This window comes from Balearica regulorum, chromosome 7 (genome assembly GCF_011004875.1).
Source record: "Balearica regulorum gibbericeps isolate bBalReg1 chromosome 7, bBalReg1.pri, whole genome shotgun sequence".
NCBI classification, from domain to species: Eukaryota; Metazoa; Chordata; class Aves; order Gruiformes; family Gruidae; genus Balearica; species Balearica regulorum.
The window spans coordinates 35,464,984-35,480,210 of NC_046190.1; the positions used below are offsets into that span (position 1 = coordinate 35,464,984).

Consider the following 15,227-nt stretch of genomic DNA (forward strand, 5'->3'; position numbering starts at 1 on the left):
GTACCACAATGATCATCATATAGAACACAGTATAAAATACAGCTTTTACATCTGTACATATTAAATAACAGGATCCTTTGGTTAGATCTGGCACTTCTATTCAACTGTGCCAATATTCTGCTTAAGAGAATGGAGTAAATAAGTTTTCTCTTATTTTTTGACCTTTTTTGAGTTATATTAATAAAACATGTGTCTGATAGACACCAGGGTTTTGTAAGCAAATATCAATATTTTCCACTTTCGCCTCCCTGGCAGACTTCCCATTGCTTCAAAAGAAACCCTGTGCATCTGCAGCATTCACTTGTGTTTTGGTTTCAGGCTACAGAAAAGTTAAAAGCAATGGCAGACACAGACAAAAATAATATATATATATTCTCGAAGTGCTACCTCCAAGATTTCCATGTAAGCTCACTGAAGATAAAAAAACCCCCAACAACATTGAATTGAGTAGGATTTCAACCAAGCAGTTATATTGCTTCATTCTTGTGGCTGAAGAGTTTTGGAAGACTTTTTATGTCTCCCAGTGAGCTAACCACCCAATTTAAGTTTCCTGTGCTTGTGTTAAATACTATTTGGGAAAATTTTTCCAAAGTTTTCCAAAGTTTTCAAATTTCTAAAAAAATGTCCAAGAGCAATTATTTACTTATTCTAATTGTCAGCATACCCTCTGACGCCGCACAGTGTCCAATACTGGTACAGTCCTTTACACTAGGAACAGTGGGATAAATACAGAAGCATCTGAGAAAAAGAAGGGATACACAGTCTAGGTAGAGGACTGAAAATTACTCCCGTGACTCCTTCCAAAGTCTTGGGAAAGTTATCTAACTTCTTTCCTTCAATTTTCCTCTCTATAAAATGAGAATATTAATACTTAACAACTTTGAAGGATATGATGAACATTAAGTCATGCTTGTATACTGGCTTGAAGGCAAAGAACACTATATGAAGGCTAAGTAGCATCCCCATCATCAGAAATTCATTGTGTACCCCTTCCTCCTTCATATATATGAAGACAGGAAATTATCTTACCAAGGAGATTGATGGCACCTGGAAATTGTAGGCAGCCACCCTCTAAATTACTGTGCATGAGTCACTCCAAAGTATTATAGTTCTTTACTCAGGGGGACTGTACTGAGTCTAGCATATATCGTCAGAAACTTATTACGGAGTTGTTTGTAAGAGGGGAATTGTTACTGAAGGCCACCTGTAACTGGTACATAAAGCAGGTAGGGCAAACTTCCCAATGATGGAAGAGACGTTGGCTGTATTTCAGTAATCCCATCCCAAAAGATGTATTTCAGGTCATGTCAGAGAGTAGCTGTGCTGATGTATAATACCACCATCAGTGAAGCTGGATCCAGACCTAAATTCAGCCTTGTTACATTATGCTGCATACATCTCCCCATTACTTCACACACAGACACATCATTACCAGTGTCTGCCCTTGTGAAAATAAAAAAAAAAAAAAAAAAAAGGCCAAGAAATTCAACTTATGTTCAAGGTACCCCGACACATCAGATAAGGAACTGCACTGACAAAAGAGATTTTAATCAAAAGCAAATTTAGAATAAGAACTATTTCTGGCTCTTTCAAACCATTCACAGCCATATCCTCAGCAAGTTTAAATTAAGATAGTTTTCTTGATATTAGTGGAGCTCTGCTGCTTAACACAGGATGAAGGTAGGTTATTTAAATTCTAAGAAATAACTAAAGCACCACATAAGGTATTTGAAAATGAATCTCCATTGAAATTTCTTTCTTTATAGCTTCATCTTGTGATGGTCTGCATCGGTTAGCCTTTGCAGGAAGCAACTTCACTCTGTTAATTCTATGACATCCATAGTATAAGGACATGAGCTGTTTGGGTTTGATCTTGTGTAAATCAAGTAATATTGAGTGACATTCTATGTGTCACTCACACATTTCTTATGTGCATAAGCACTGAAGAAAGTTAAGACACCCATCCGGTCACTCTCAATCGATATTCTGGAATTCAACGTGAGGCAATTAAGGGTTCACCCAAAGACCAAGCAGCTGTAGTGAAAAATATTTATCATTCACAACCTCAAATGTGGTCTCATGTATCTCAGAAACAGAGTACTAAAATGGAAACAATCAAATCTGTAAGTTTTTCCCATCTCACCTGCATAAGGCTGCAAAGTGCCTCTATCTTAGTTTTAGCCTTGAAGTGTGGCACTTTGACTTCAAGGGTTAAATTTAAAGTGCTAGAACATATATTCTTCTGAAGGCAAGAACTTCAGCAAGTTCAACGGTATTTTATGTATTGACAACCTGCTCATCACTTGTCATCTTCTAGTTTCTAGACTTAGCAAGCCCAGCTTTCAATCTTTCCCAATAGGTATTATTTTCTAAGCCTCTTATTATTCCTATTTCTCCAGCTTGTCTACATCCTAGGAGTGACGCCCAAACCCAACACAATATACTTCGTTTTCGTAACTAAGTAGTATCCAAACTGCACTCATCCTAAGCATGAGTACTGTAAATGTTCCAGCAGTATCTGTTATCTTTGTAAAAATATAACTGAGTCTCCCACCTCTTGAAATTTTGCTGTGTGTGTATTTTCCCAGCACACAACAGTGAGAAAAGTGCATTATATGTTACTAAATAAAAAAATCTATCAAGTCTTGCTGTCTTGGCTGTGAGAAAGAGACTGAAAATATAAGTCAACAGTAAGGATTCCAAAATGGAGGTGAAAAATAAAAACAATAACTTTTAAATGCATTAATTCCTAATCTCCTTTTCCCAAACCTCATATTGTGATTTTGGACAGTCCAGTTGATGACTTTTGAACATTTCCCACTTTTGAAAAATTGTCAGTGCTTCCTGTAACAAACAAAGCAAAAGGCACCCCTGAAAATTCTTTTCTCTGCTACATTTAGGATAACAAGACATGTACTGAACTGGTGTTTTCTCAGCACTAGCGTAATGAAAATCCTAAGTAAGGCAGTTCATACTATGAATTTTATAATTTGTTCTTAAGATCACTTCACATTTCCTGTTTCCAAAGGAAAATTAATACTGCCATGCATAGCTCATTAAAAAGCGTTCTAGACCAGTTTTTCTGCTTTACACATCATGATTGATGTTGGGAAGAATACTCTGGAAAAACTGAAGCTGAAAATCTCATTTGGATTAAGTTCTTTCACATGATCTCTAAAAATGAAAAATGGCCTAAGGTCAGAGAAAGCAATTTCCACATATTTTCATTGTGCACAAAAGATATATGGAGTTCTGTCTTCAGTAGATACAATTCCTCAATTTAACATTGATTTTGACTTGATAATTTTAGGGGTCACATGAGAAAAGTAATGTAAGAAAGTAGAAGACGTGGAATCCTGCCAGTAGAAGTTAAAGGCTCTAAATGCTTCTGAAGAGCATGAGGTTAAGAAAACCTTTCCATTCATCTTATTTAACACTGTATAAAGAGAGGTGCAAGCTATTCCTAGCAAGCTTTTTTCTTCAGTTATGCTTGTTTCCATGGGTGATAAAAACCAAATATATTTTAAGCGAATAGACAACTCAGCATAAAAAGACTGCAAAGAAGGTGAAGAACCACTTCATTCTCAAGCTATCACAGACGAGCATAAATTTAATTTCTATCAGGAAAGAAAAAGGCAAAACATTGTTGAAGGAACTGTAAAGTACCTATTCACCTTTTATTTTCACAAGTGTATCCAATGCAAGCCCTCAAAACCCTTTACAGGGAGTGCTGAGTTGTCAGGCATTTCCCATGCAGCTAATGCTTGCTTTGCTATAAGAGAGACTTTTCCATTTTTCATACGAAAAATAACATAACTTTGATGCTGGAGTTCTCAATAACTTGACATGTCAGTGTGTTCTCTGTGTTGCAAAATAAACAGCATACTCAGACACTCAAGGCATTAACCTAGGTCATTGATAGTGCGATTCAAAGCATCACTGTTCTACACCACATCAGAGATACTTGTACTTCCACTTGCAGTATTTTTTTTTTCTAACTTCCATGTGTTCTGGTGCCAGTTGCCTCTTTCCTCTATTGGAGCAGGACAACCACCACAGCACGGCCTGCATTTCTGCAGTGCTGCTTTCACAAGAACATTCCCATTTCGTTCACGGCCCTTCCTGTTGCACCGTACACATCAACTCTTGGATCCGATACTTCAGCGCATGATTTCTCATTTCATCATACGTCAGCCCAAAATTTGCAGTAACTACTTATCTCCAAAACAGTTTTATAAAGATGTGGTTAGGCATGAATAGGTAATGACGAAAACCAACACCTAGTTCACCAGTAAATTGAAAAGCACTGTCCAAAGGTCAGCATTCAAATCTATAATTGAGACATGAAGGAACTGAGTTTCAGAAAGGGAAGTCCCAAAGGTGACCAGGCCATTGGCAGAAGCCGTGTTTCCTGTACCTCATACCCTCTGCACTGGACTGACACAACTCAGAAATCCCGCCACAGTTTACTGATCCTTTGTAAACCCAGGCAATAGTGTTAAGGAAACATGTCAGTTCACGTAAATAAGTTGTTTAACTGTTCAGGATAATGTAACTAATATAGAGTCATCTGAACTTCCTCTTTCTTTGATTAGCCAAGACTTATAGCTAAAGTTTCAGGATTATATGGGCATAGCATACTATATCCTGTCAACTACTGTCGTGGTTTAATCCCAATCAGCAACTGAGCACCACACAGCTGCTCACTCACTCCCTCTCCCTCCAAGGGGATGGGGAAGAAATGGAAAAAAAAAAATAAATCGTGGGCCAAGATAAAGACAGTTTAATAGGATAACAAAGGGAGAGAATAATAACAACAATAATAACTGTAATAACAATAATATAGGTGATGCGCAAATGCAGTTGGGTACCGCATGTGAAAGGAAAATAAAACAACCTGATGCCCAGTCTGGTTCCGAGCAGCAATCCTGCCTCCTGGCTCACTTCCTCAGTTATATCCAAAGCATGACGTTCCATGGCACGGAACATCCCTTTGGCCAGCCTGGGTCAGCTGTCCCGGCGGTGCTCTCCCAGCTTCTCGTGCACCTGGCAGGGTGTGAGAAGCTGAAAAGCCCTTGACTTAATGCAAAGCATTACAACTACCCAGCAACAACTAAAAATCAGTGTGTTACCAACATTATTCTCATCCTAAATCCAAAACACAGCACCAGACTGGCTACTAGAAAGAAAAATTAACTCTACCCCAGCCAAAACCAGGACAACCATTAAACGCAAAACCAGCTGATTTGCAATAATTCCGCCTTTAAAGTGTGAGTTTGAAATACTCAGTACTAGAAGCACATTGCTAATAGAAGCACAGCTTTGGTGCATAGTAAATGTGGACACAAAACACAGTCTTTATGAGACTGAAGTATTGATACTAAGGAACAAGGTCAGGAGGGTCTTGTTCATGCATTTCCGTAGAGGTCTGTGAATACTCGTGAGTCCTAACCTCTGATGTGGTGTGCCTTTTCCAAGACTGCTCCTCCAGTGGATATTAAGTGTTTCACTCTTCACGAATTAAAAAGTAAGAAAGTTATTACTATTCATGACGTTTCTTAAGACTGCTGTTGATCAAGAAAAGCTAAGATGGAAAAAAAATTACAGAAATATGATTTCAGAACCTATACTGTTGCCAGACTTTTGCTAGCTGCCTTTATGTTCATTAAATAATAGGGCCAGCAGGAGGATGGACAAGTGCCCTATACAGGAGCATTAACTCTGATTAAATCCTCCCTTTCCACTTAGGCAAGAAAGTACAACCTGGCAATACTGATTTTTCTCCCTTGCAAATAGCCCCTGAACATGAGCATTTTTCATTAGCTGAAACTTTCTTTACACTAGCAGACTCACTGAAGGGAGGAATCCACTGGTCTTACCTCCCAAGCTGTGCCTTGTTTGCAGTAAAAGCAACCACTGCCTTGCTGATCATGACAGTTTTAAAAGGTGTTAGACTTACGAATTTAGCAAAAGAGACAGATGAAAAGGTGTCGTTGTCTATATCAACCAGATAATTCTATAATCCAGCTCCATAGTAAACAATTTATGACCAGTGCCAAGCAAGTCATTGCAGCAAACTCTAAAATTAACAGTGATCATAAAATAAAACACAAGTTCCATAACGCCTTTTGTTTCTTCCAAAAACAGTTACCAGCATTTAGCCTTATTCTTTTCTCAACTGCTGCAAAACAAGCATAGTGTTTCTCCACTGAATGCAACAGAAGTATTCAAGACTAACACCAGTGCAATCGAGCTGAAAATGTGAGGCACAAGTGCTGGAAATTCAGGACAAGAGTCTTTGCTGCCTAAAGGAAATACTGCGTAAAACGCATTACTTTCAAGCCTGTATGCAGAATCAGTAACATTTTCAAAGTAATAAATTTTATCGACCATGCCACAATTTTTAACACTGCTCTACTTCAGATCTTTAGGAAGCTGTCTTAATTAGGGCAACAGTCCATTAGTACTTTATGCTACCATTGGTCTTTATTCTTCATGTCTGATAACAGCATTAAAAGACATTGAAAGCCTTGGCGAGTACTACCTATTTCAGATTACTGACTGGATTTGACTAGTTACTTCTCTGTCATCTTACCCAATACAGGCATCTCTGTCAGTAGAAATCACTAGTTTATGATAATTCTGAGATTAAGTAGGTATCTTACAGTATTTTCTTTCAATAAAAAGCTGTAATTGGGTGTCTCAATCTCCCAAATAATTTATAGTGCCAATACAAGAAATTAAATCCTAAGGAACTAACCAATAACAGGCCAAATCTTTGGATGCTGTAAGTATCATCAGTGGAATTTTTACACTGGCAGAAAATTTGGCCCTACAGATTCAATAACGTATCAGTAGACATAGTTCAGCACTTTTGTGGAGGCATAAATTGGAACTCATCAGATTTCTGCCTAATGGAAGTAGCTGACAGCCAAAAAACTCATCTGGAGTATTTGAAAATTAACTTTACTAATCCCCTCCATGCACTCTTAGTATGCTGCCTTCTCCTCCAACTGTTAAAGTCATGCTTTTTGCAGGAGACAGAGAAACCAGAGGAACAAGGGAATGGCTAAACCAGAGGAACAAGGGAACGGCTAAAGCCAGCAACAATAGGATGCCTTTAGGACGTGACTATGTGTTAAAGCTCAGCTTTATGTCACATTTCTTTCTAATGTTTCAATGGTTAGGAATTTTATACAGGAAGGATAGTTTTGATATGTCAAAATGTTATACAGCTTGCTCATGTTCCCACTAAGTGTGAACTTCTTAATAGGATAAATTACAATATTTCTAATTTTCTTTCAGATTCTTACTATACGATTCACAACTGAAGTGCATTGTCTCTATTTAATCAATGTAATCAAATCTACAGCTTCTTCCACTCATTTTTATAATGAATATTAAAAAATAAGCTCAAACTTCCAATATGGAAGTTTCTTACCAAGTTTATAAGGAACAGGAGGAGCAGAAGACAAAAAGAAGGTATAGTTCATGCTGACTTGGTGTAATCTGAGTGAGGACTGCAATGAGCTACCAGACTGAGCCAACTTCAGGAATAAAAAGTTGCATCATTTCTTGATGCTGTGTTAATAGTTGGATAAAAACAGCCCAGTAGCCTGATGTTTAGACTGTTAGATCAGATAGATCATGAAGGTGGGACAAGCAAGGGAGTATCCCAAATTCAGACATTAACATCTAAACATGTAAATGCTCATCTAGTCCAAATCTGAAAGTTATGGATGCTGACTCATTGTAAAATTACTATCTGATTTTTAGTTTATAATACCAACTTCCAAAATAAATGGGAAAAGCCACAAAACAGCATGCTAATTCCATATTTTAGTCATATCTCTCAAATAAATCCAGCCTCCTGTATTCTACATGCATACAAATATAAACACAAAGTTCCTTTGTAAGAGTTCTCAAAAGGTTTCTGTGTTTAAAAAGGATTACTTCCTCAAAAAGGTGACTTAACAGCAGCACTCCAAACAAAACTGACCTTAATTCTTTTGGTTAAGATTCTGTGCATTCATGTTTAGCAAATGTCCACTAGTTTTGTTGTCTCAGGAGATGCCTGCTGAAAATGATTCCTTACTGCTACTCTCCCTTGCTCTGCAGAGACCACCTCCAGATTAGTGAACAAAACTCATGCCCGTTAAGTTGTTAGACTCTGATGAAACTGGCACAACGGGGCCCACCGGGGTGATTTTAAAAGAGTGAGAAGGGGGACTGCATGAAGGCTTCCAGCTGGAAGTATATTTTTAGGTGCTATTTATGATTCACTGCAAGCAAGAGTAGCTCTTAAAACTGCAAAGGAGCTCTGGAAGCTAAGGGAGCCCCTGACAGCTGTGACATTTGCTGGGGTGGAGAAGCCTTTTGAACTAATGCAGTTACACTTCTTAGGGGAAGGTGTGGGGGGGAGAGTAATCAAAAAAATAATGACACAAAACTTTTTCAAAGCAGGTCCCTGACATTAGATTGCTTATACATGGCCTCTAACAATAAGAATCTCACCCTTGGGATGTAAAACAGGTTCTTATGCAGTTGGATTTGATGAGCTTTCTAAGAGACACAGTTTCATAAATTCAAACAGCCTTCTGACAGCTTGCTTCTCCCAGATTATCCCCTGACATTTATCTTTGTCAGGATGCCTATATACACATTTTGATGTGACCATGATCTTGTGCTTCCCTTAACTGACTGATAATCCACCTACTTCTAATTACTTAAATAGATTATAAACGTGGAGAATAAGACTCAACATTTTCACACTGTGGTTATAGCATTTAGACCTGCTTAAACAATACATCAAAACCAAGAGAAATAAGTAAATCAGTCATTAGCAATGAATTTGTTGCATTTTTCAAGAAAGGAAGCAGATTCTGATTCCTAAATTCTGTCACTCCAGGACAAACAGTTTAGTTTCAGTCCAATTTCCTACAACATGAGATATCAGTTAAAGTATTTACCAAGTACCAACTGCAAAACGAGTAGTCATAACCAAACTGTATCAGCTAGTCTAAAGATGCAATGCTGGCTCCTGAATCAAAGAAAACAGAAATCAATTTTGTGCGAAAAGTACTTTCGCTGCGTGTCAGCCTCTTGATCAAGCCACTGAAGTTTGCTGATTAACATCTCAAGGGACTGTATTACTCCCCTCACCCCAAACACATAACATATGCATCTATGATTTCATCTAAAACGTTACCTGAGTCTAACAAGCAAGTGACTCTAATGACACCTTTGCCTTGACATGTTCCAGAATTAACATCTTTTATTCTTATCTAAGGCTTTTTCTCACCAATTCCACATTATGGGCCTGAAACATCTTCCCGTCAAAGTTACTACTTCTCTGTGCCACAGGTCCCATTTGGACTTCGATAAAACATCTGATATATTGCCTGGAAAAACTATTAGTTTTGATGATGAGATGAAGACTAGCAATGAGAATTCTGCAATGGTTAAGGAGCTAGTTAAAAGAGAAGCAAAAATTCAGTGTTAGAAGAAAAAGTAAAGGGCTGGTGAGAGATTGTAAGCAGGTTATCTCGGTATTGTCATTAATGATCTTAGCACAAAAAATTAAAATTATGCTAATAAAATTTGCTGGTACACGAATTTATGAAGAATCATCAATAGAGGGGGATTGGAGTTTTAATTGAAAAAAGAGAGATGTCAGAGAAGACTGCAGTAGTAGGAAGATTGTGCTATTTCCCATCAATTTTAAAGTCATGCATTAAGAAATGAATTCTTTTTTTCTGTAAACAATGGGCTTATCCACCAGGAATAACTGCAGGAAAAAAGATTTTAATGTATTAATCAATTCCAACCTTATGAAGGAGTAATGCAATATGGCTGTGGAAAAGGTAAAGCTGATCCTAAACACGTCACTGAATCATTAGGTGTTAACATTATTATAAAAGGTACAAGTAAGAGTTTCTCTTGGATAACACATAATTCTGTTTGGCTGTATTTGAGAAATAGATTCAAAGTGAATCTCTGATGCAGAGAACCACCTGTATGACAATCACTAGGATGGATGAAAGGAAATTAACAGCTTAGATTTTTTAGTATACAAAAATTAAGGACAAAGGTGAAAATTAGGTACATATCAGTAAATAAACCCCAGAGAAAAAGATGATTAATTTAAACTGAAAAGCAGTGAAACATGTTTATATTAACTATATAACATTGTAATCAGAAATTAAAGAATTTCTAACATCAGGAAAATGAAGTTCTAGAGCAAAATTAGTACAAGAAAAGAGAAGGGAAGAAAGCTGGGTTTCAATGATGAACTTAAGCAGCAAAAAGAAACCTCCAGATTTATGTTCTATTTATCCCAAACCATCGTGTTGTATGGAACCCTTCCTGAGACTTGTATCTTGTTGCTCTGTATCAACACAGCCTTGATGGGATTGCACAGAGACCTGGGCATTTGTGACAAGAATGCACACTGTCTTCTGTTAGCAACTTCTACACATTTGAACGTACAAGGAATGAAGGAATATTAGGAAATGAACGAGGAGGATATCACAGAAATACCTAATTCACTCCAACACAGTGCTATTTTGAAGTCACCTCTCTAAAAATTATCGGTGTAGGTTCCCAAGTTGCTTGGAAGTAGTTCTAGAGCCCTTTGCATGGGAATCAAAAGCTGGATTCAGCAAAGTGACATTCCACAAGTGTTTGCCCTTAGATAAAGTATCTTCTTCCCCAGGTTAAGTTTGATAGTACCTTGCAATTGGATTAATCACATTGGATTGTAGGCTAACATGCTTCCCTAGGTTTGCTTGACTAACTCATATTCATACAAAACAACATTTCTGGTTATATGGTCTGAATTATGGGAAACCTCAAACCTCTGACAGATGCTGTACCAAATTCAGTTTCGATAAATACAATAAATGCTTACTGAGCTATTTTTAAGGCATCTGTCCTCAGATTTTGGAAGCCATCACAAGGTTTAATCAAACAACTACCAAGAGGTAGATACATAGACCTCTCTCCTGCCCCTAAAAGATCCCCTTCTAACATGAAAAAAGATTACTAGTAAAAGGAGCAGAGTTAACTAGAGAGCCTAGCAATCTTGTTATAGTCCCTCAGTGAGACACTACCTTTTGACACACACTTGTTATACATTCCCTTTTGGACACAGAATGCTTAAGGTCATGGTTATGGTTTCTACAGTGAATCCTTGATTATGAGAGAGGAGTCAGAATAGATTTTTACGGCACTAGTCTATTCATCTACCAGACTCCTTAATAAATGTGAAATGTGCCCCAGCTGCTTTCTTGACTGTGTTGTTTCAGAAATTATGTTAGTATAAAATGTATTTTTATTCTTGGGGATTTTAGGAGATGAATGACAAGCCTTAATCATTAAAATATTCCTGAGGCAATGCAGATGCCAAATATCACACCCTGTAATGCTGTAACACTTCTCCGGAGAACTTTAGGATCATATTGAAGCCTGAAAAAAGGGGAACTGATGACTTTTCCAAATTCAGTGAGTTTTAAACACTCTTGTTTACAGAAGGTGGTGTCGCTTGCAGACATGTCATTGTAAATACTTAAGACACTTAAGGTACTCCTATTTGAAAAGGAACAATGACAATCTGGGAGGCACGGGAATCACAAAGCTTATCCATTTACCAGCAATATAGCTATTTTGTATTAGTTGTAGTTCCTATCACCTTTTCTCTGTGCTGACCCTATGCCCATTGAAAGGCTGCCATCCCTACCTCCATTTAACTCTAGCTGTGGACTGCTATATTGGTTGAATAAAAAGAATTTTAGTACTTCTGACAAAATCCACAGTTTAAATGGTGGGGAATTTCTGCTGTACCCATTTGAATGCACATGTGTCTCAGTGCGTTTAGACAAGCATTTCAGGAGCTTACCACATCTTGGCTGGTATTGTATAGTGGTCTCAAAGCAAACAAATTGCACTTCTTTTGCATGAAACTAAATCAGAGGATGTCCTTCAGGAATGTTTCAACTCCTTGTGAGTGCTCCCTCCACAAGATCATATATGATCTGAAAGAAAATACACACAGTGCAGACTCTGGGTCCTCCTCACCAACTGTTTCACCTTATGCATCTGCCTCTATTGCACTCCCTAATCGAGATGTAGCCAGTGGTTTCTCTAGAAGCTCCTCTAGCAAAAGCAATACTGGCCTGAAACTTTACCCGTTAGCCCTGACAGTTCTTGGAACAGTGGAAGCTGAGTGAAGCCAATAATTAGCCATATCTTTTTTTTTTCCCCCCTGCCTAATGACAGATAAAAGTAGTAATAATTTAATCTGGTACCATATCGCAAAGCTTCTGTAAAGCAGAGGAGACCCTAGGACAAGATTAAAGAGTAGAAAGAAAAAAGAGGTTGCCTTCTCCCAGAGGTACCCATCCTGATTGACAGAAGCCACTCTCCCCATGAATCAGGTCTAACCTTTCGAACTATTATGTGCATGCTAGGCTGTTTTATATAAGCAGCATGCATATTTTCAATTCTTTTCCCTGTCCCACAGCAGGATGAGTATGAAGTATAAGAAGCTATGACATCAGGCCACATTAATATTTCAAGTAAAATTTGACATTTGAATCAACTACATTAAATGATTGAATCTTAACATCAGCGAAGGTACATTAATATCACCTAATCACAATTTCCAACATTTTCATTTGATAAATTAAGAAATGCTTTCTGTTTCATGTCATATCAATTTCAGGCTTTTTTAATAACAAAATCAAATGTGCATCAATATCCATGGTTAGACAATACAGATGCATAGAAAGTCTACTAGTATTTTAAAAAAATTCATAGTCACAGGCCATGAGAGTCTTTGGGGATGGTACCAGGATGACAAGACCACATCACGGTTCTAGTAAAGTCATAATACTCTGAAAACTTAATTTGATTGTTTGGCATCTAAATAAATTACTCACACAGGACCAGCTGGAAACTAATCAAGCATTGACTCAGCAGCACTTACTCACCAGTGCCATAAAATGATAAATAGTGACTTTCAAAGAGAAGAAGGGAAAGGTAACAAGCAAATTATTTTGTATGCAACTGCTGTGAGAGACCTCCCTAGCAAACAAATTCTGCATCCATCATAACTACAAATAGGCGCAACCCAAAAATGCGTTTATTTTACTGGCATTTGAATTCCGAGCTCATTTGTTGATCCCAAGCACTGTTTCTAAAACGTTACAATACAAATAACACCTCCCAGAACTCTGAGACAAAAGATATTAAGAACCGGATGCAAATCTTGCAATTCAAGTCTATTTCTACTGATCTTAAATCTGCGCTTCTATGTGCACATACTCATAACATCAATTTACAGCAATGACTCCACACGGATGGACGTCCTGCAGAATTCAAAGCCTCTTGAACTATTTCCCAACTATGTGACTGAATTCAATTATCTCAATTTTTCTGCAATAAAAATTGCAGTAAAATTAAGATTTGCTAGGCCTGACACTCCTGTATTCAGATGCCTCCACTTTTAACATCAAACTCCAAACAACACAACTTCCTTTATATGGGTTTTAGTCCAGGGATCAGATATTAGCTCAAAATCTACAGATATCAAAAGTAGTCAAAAGTTTATTGAATATATACCGTCTTGGATATGACATACAATGTAAAAGTTAAGCTAAATATTAACCTTTATAATAAAAGCAAACATTTTTTACAGTGTGCTTAAGCTAATGACCTGAAAAGCCCCACTCTCCACCCCATGTAAACCTTCATTTTAACACTGAAACAAACGCAAATAAAATTGCAAAAAAAACCACGTAGAAGGTAAAATTATGGAGGTCCCTATGACTTTTAAATGAAATCTGTGGCTATAGGTTTGACCAATTCTTCTTTTTGTTGGTGGTTGTTTCGGGTTTCTTTACAGTCCTTCCAATCCTACCTCATTATCTGAAAAAAAATGTGATTTTTCAAATACATACTGCACATTCTCCAAGTAATACACATTAAACAACTGGAAAAAATGTTGCACAATTAAAAAACAAACAAAAAACCACACCATCCTTTTTGTTATGCCTAAATGATACCAATTTCAGAATAAATAAAATATGAAAAAAAGGGCAACAATAAATCCCTTAACTTGAAGCTACTCTTAGTAGGTTAGCTTTTCTCCGAATAAATGTAGTCTTAATGAAAACTGTCACTGCAAAATGGAATGCAATCATTAGACACACTATTGAATTATGAATTCTACCCACATATGAATGGGTACATAGGGTTTTCCCAATATTATAAAAGTACATTTCTGCATCAGGATTACTAAGGAGCAGAGCTGCCTGATTTTTCTTTCCAAATAGTTTATTAACCACAAAAGGCAACAATGATGTCCTAAAACTGGCCGAAACATAAAAAAAAATGGGAATATCAAAGATATGAATGTAACTCAAAACCTTTTTCTTTTATTTAGGTTATTCAAGTCTTCCCATAGCTAGCTATAATTGTTGAGAAAAGGCTGTGGTGAAATTTCGAGTAAATACAGTAAAAAACCAATATTGACAGGTAGCAAAATTTTTAAACACATTTACAACTTTTCCATATGCCATACAGGTTTTCTATTTAACATAAATGAAAAACTGAACTCCTACAACAGTCAAAAAATGTCAAGACACACTAAATTAAGTATCAGCAGCCTTGAAGTTGATTATACTGTCGCTTGTGTTTATTTCTTTGCAAAATTCCAGTGAAAAATTCTAGTTAGTGTAGTTTTACTCCACGATGTAATGACCAGCCTAATCTCTGGATGCTTCACACCAAATAAGAGCAAATATTAACTATTCCAAATCGCAAATTTATCTTTTTAGTAAATACATGAGACCTCAACCTTCTTTTCCTGAATGACTTCAGGTATATCCTATTTCTATTTTAGTTCAAATATGAAATATCTGCTTATGAAGATATCGGTGAGCTTTCTATTCACATTTAATTTATTGTATTCCTGTAACTCTATCATAAACACAGCCATGCATGAGATTAAATGCAGTTTATGAAATAAGAACGTCACTTGTTTAATTTGTTTCAAGTAATTCACTCCTAGTGCATTTAATAACATAATTAAGTTCACTCTAGTGCTGTTCTCTACCGCATTGTGTCAAGAAGTCCTGCATTTAAACCTGCATCAAGGTGACCTTCCCCTATAACTCTCATAATCCCAAATCACCACACAATAAAAAAAACTGCTGTCAGTGACTGAA

At 37.0% G+C, this 15,227-nt stretch overlaps 2 protein-coding genes across 10 annotated transcripts in view; one reads left to right on the plus strand and one right to left on the minus strand.

The window, feature by feature from the left end:
* The window catches only part of CTNNA3 (catenin alpha 3), a 512,461-nt gene that overhangs the window by 318,717 nt on the left and 178,517 nt on the right, over positions 1-15,227 (minus strand). For 2 of the 8 annotated variants that reach the window (XM_075758850.1, XM_075758849.1), the window contains one exon: positions 2,770-2,844. The exons of the other annotated variants lie outside the window; for them this stretch is intronic. In XM_075758850.1, the coding sequence (XP_075614965.1) occupies positions 2,770-2,844 (75 nt within the window). The remainder of the gene's footprint in view (positions 1-2,769; positions 2,845-15,227) is intronic. 8 annotated transcript variants of the gene reach the window in all.
* LRRTM3 (leucine rich repeat transmembrane neuronal 3) overlaps positions 1-15,227 on the plus strand; it is an 89,243-nt gene that overhangs the window by 41,483 nt on the left and 32,533 nt on the right. The window lies entirely within an intron of this gene.